This window comes from Podarcis pityusensis (genome assembly GCF_964106645.2).
Source record: "Podarcis pityusensis genome assembly, chromosome: 1".
NCBI lineage: Eukaryota > Metazoa > Chordata > Lepidosauria > Squamata > Lacertidae > Podarcis > Podarcis pityusensis.
In genome coordinates, this window is record NC_138028.1 from 83,739,630 (window position 1) to 83,741,233 (window position 1,604).

The following is a 1,604-nucleotide window of genomic DNA, read 5'->3' on the forward strand; positions in this document are numbered from 1 at the left end:
GACGTTAAGATAAGGCTTATTTTATTTTATATCTGCAGATTGAGAAGAAAAAGCAAAATCATGCTCTACAACGTAAGGCACACAAGCAGTCGGTACATATCGACCACCCAAGAAATGCCCTTTACTTAGTACAGCCAGACTTTTTTGGTTATGACTACTGAAGGTCTATCATATGCTCTTCCCAACTGAATCCATCCTCTCCTCCAACTGAAATCATAGGAAGATCCATGTTCATTTGAAATAAAAAATAGCAGGAATAAATCAGCTACAAAAATGTCTACAGAAAATACAAGTGTTGTGTCTGAATTTATTTTTGTGGGACTTGTAGATGTACCAGAACTGAAGATTCCCATCTTCACATTGTTGCTGCTGATCTATGTTATCACTGTGGTGGGCAACCTAGGGATGATTTTGCTGATCAGAATGGACTCTCAGCTTCACACCCCCATGTACTTTTTCCTCAGTAATCTGGCTTTCTTAGATTTTTGCTATTCTTCCAACATCACCCCCAAAGCCTTAAGCAATTTCCTATCAGAGAGGAGAACCATTTCTTTCCTGGGTTGCATAATCCAACTGTATTTCTTTGTTGCTCTGGCAAGTACAGAGTTCATGCTTTTTGGGCTAATGGCTTATGACCGCTATGTGGCCATCTGCAACCCTTTGTTGTACACATCAATCATGTCACACACCCGATGTGTCAAGATGGCTGGGGGAGCATTCACAGCCGGCTTCTTGAACTCAATCATTCATACCACTTTGGTAGGTACTTTGTCTTTTTGCCAGTCTAATGAAATCAACCATTTCTTCTGTGAGATCCCCCCACTACTCAAGCTCTCATGTTCTGATACATCCATAGCTGAAACACTAGTTTTCATGTGTGCTGGAATCAATATGTTAGGCTCTCTCTTGATAATACTGAGTTCTTACCTGTACATCCTTTTCACGGTGATCCAGATGAAGTCAGCCAAGGGCCGCAAGAAAGCCTTTTCCACCTGCATCTCCCACCTGATTGCTGTGATCATATTCTATGGAACTACTATATATATTTACTTACAACCTAGTTCCAACTATTCAGAGGATCAGAATAAAGTTGTGTCAATGTTCTATTCCTTTGTCATCCCAATGCTCAACCCCTTAATTTACAGTCTGAGGAACAAGGAGGTGAAGGAGGCAATGAAGAGAGTGATGGATAAGAATGCATTTTCACATTTACTATAAAATACTATATCAGCAGACTGTCGAATTAATTAGATTGCATGTTAGATTTTATTCAAGTCCTCTAGCCTTGTTATGTAAAGTACTTAAGCATGTTCTTCATTTAAACATATCTGTAATGCAACAGAACTGTCTATGTTCTTTGCCATATTTTTAAATATTTTATTGAACATATGGATCCCCATTGATTTGGAGTTGATAGTGAAGTATTCACCCTGATACAATGAGCATTGAGCTATTAGAAAACATACCACAAAAAGAGGTCCTCAAAATTTGCAAGAAATAAGCAATGCAAAAATGATGGTAGAGCTGAATGCATGTGTTCCCAAATTGATTAAAATGGGTGGGAAACCTGGGGCCCTCCAGACTGTTTTGGACTCTGATGATTT

General features: G+C 39.0%; 1 protein-coding gene across 1 annotated transcript; it reads left to right on the top strand.

Moving 5' to 3' along the window:
* Positions 1 to 273: 273 nt before the first annotated feature.
* LOC308471331 (olfactory receptor 5F1-like) lies at positions 274 to 1,218 on the top strand (the record flags this gene model as incomplete). Its single annotated transcript, XM_080995265.1, has 1 exon — positions 274 to 1,218. One exon carries the CDS (start codon positions 274 to 276, stop codon positions 1,216 to 1,218), a length of 945 nt encoding a protein of 314 aa, XP_080851391.1.
* Between the last annotated feature and the right edge of the window lie 386 nt (positions 1,219 to 1,604).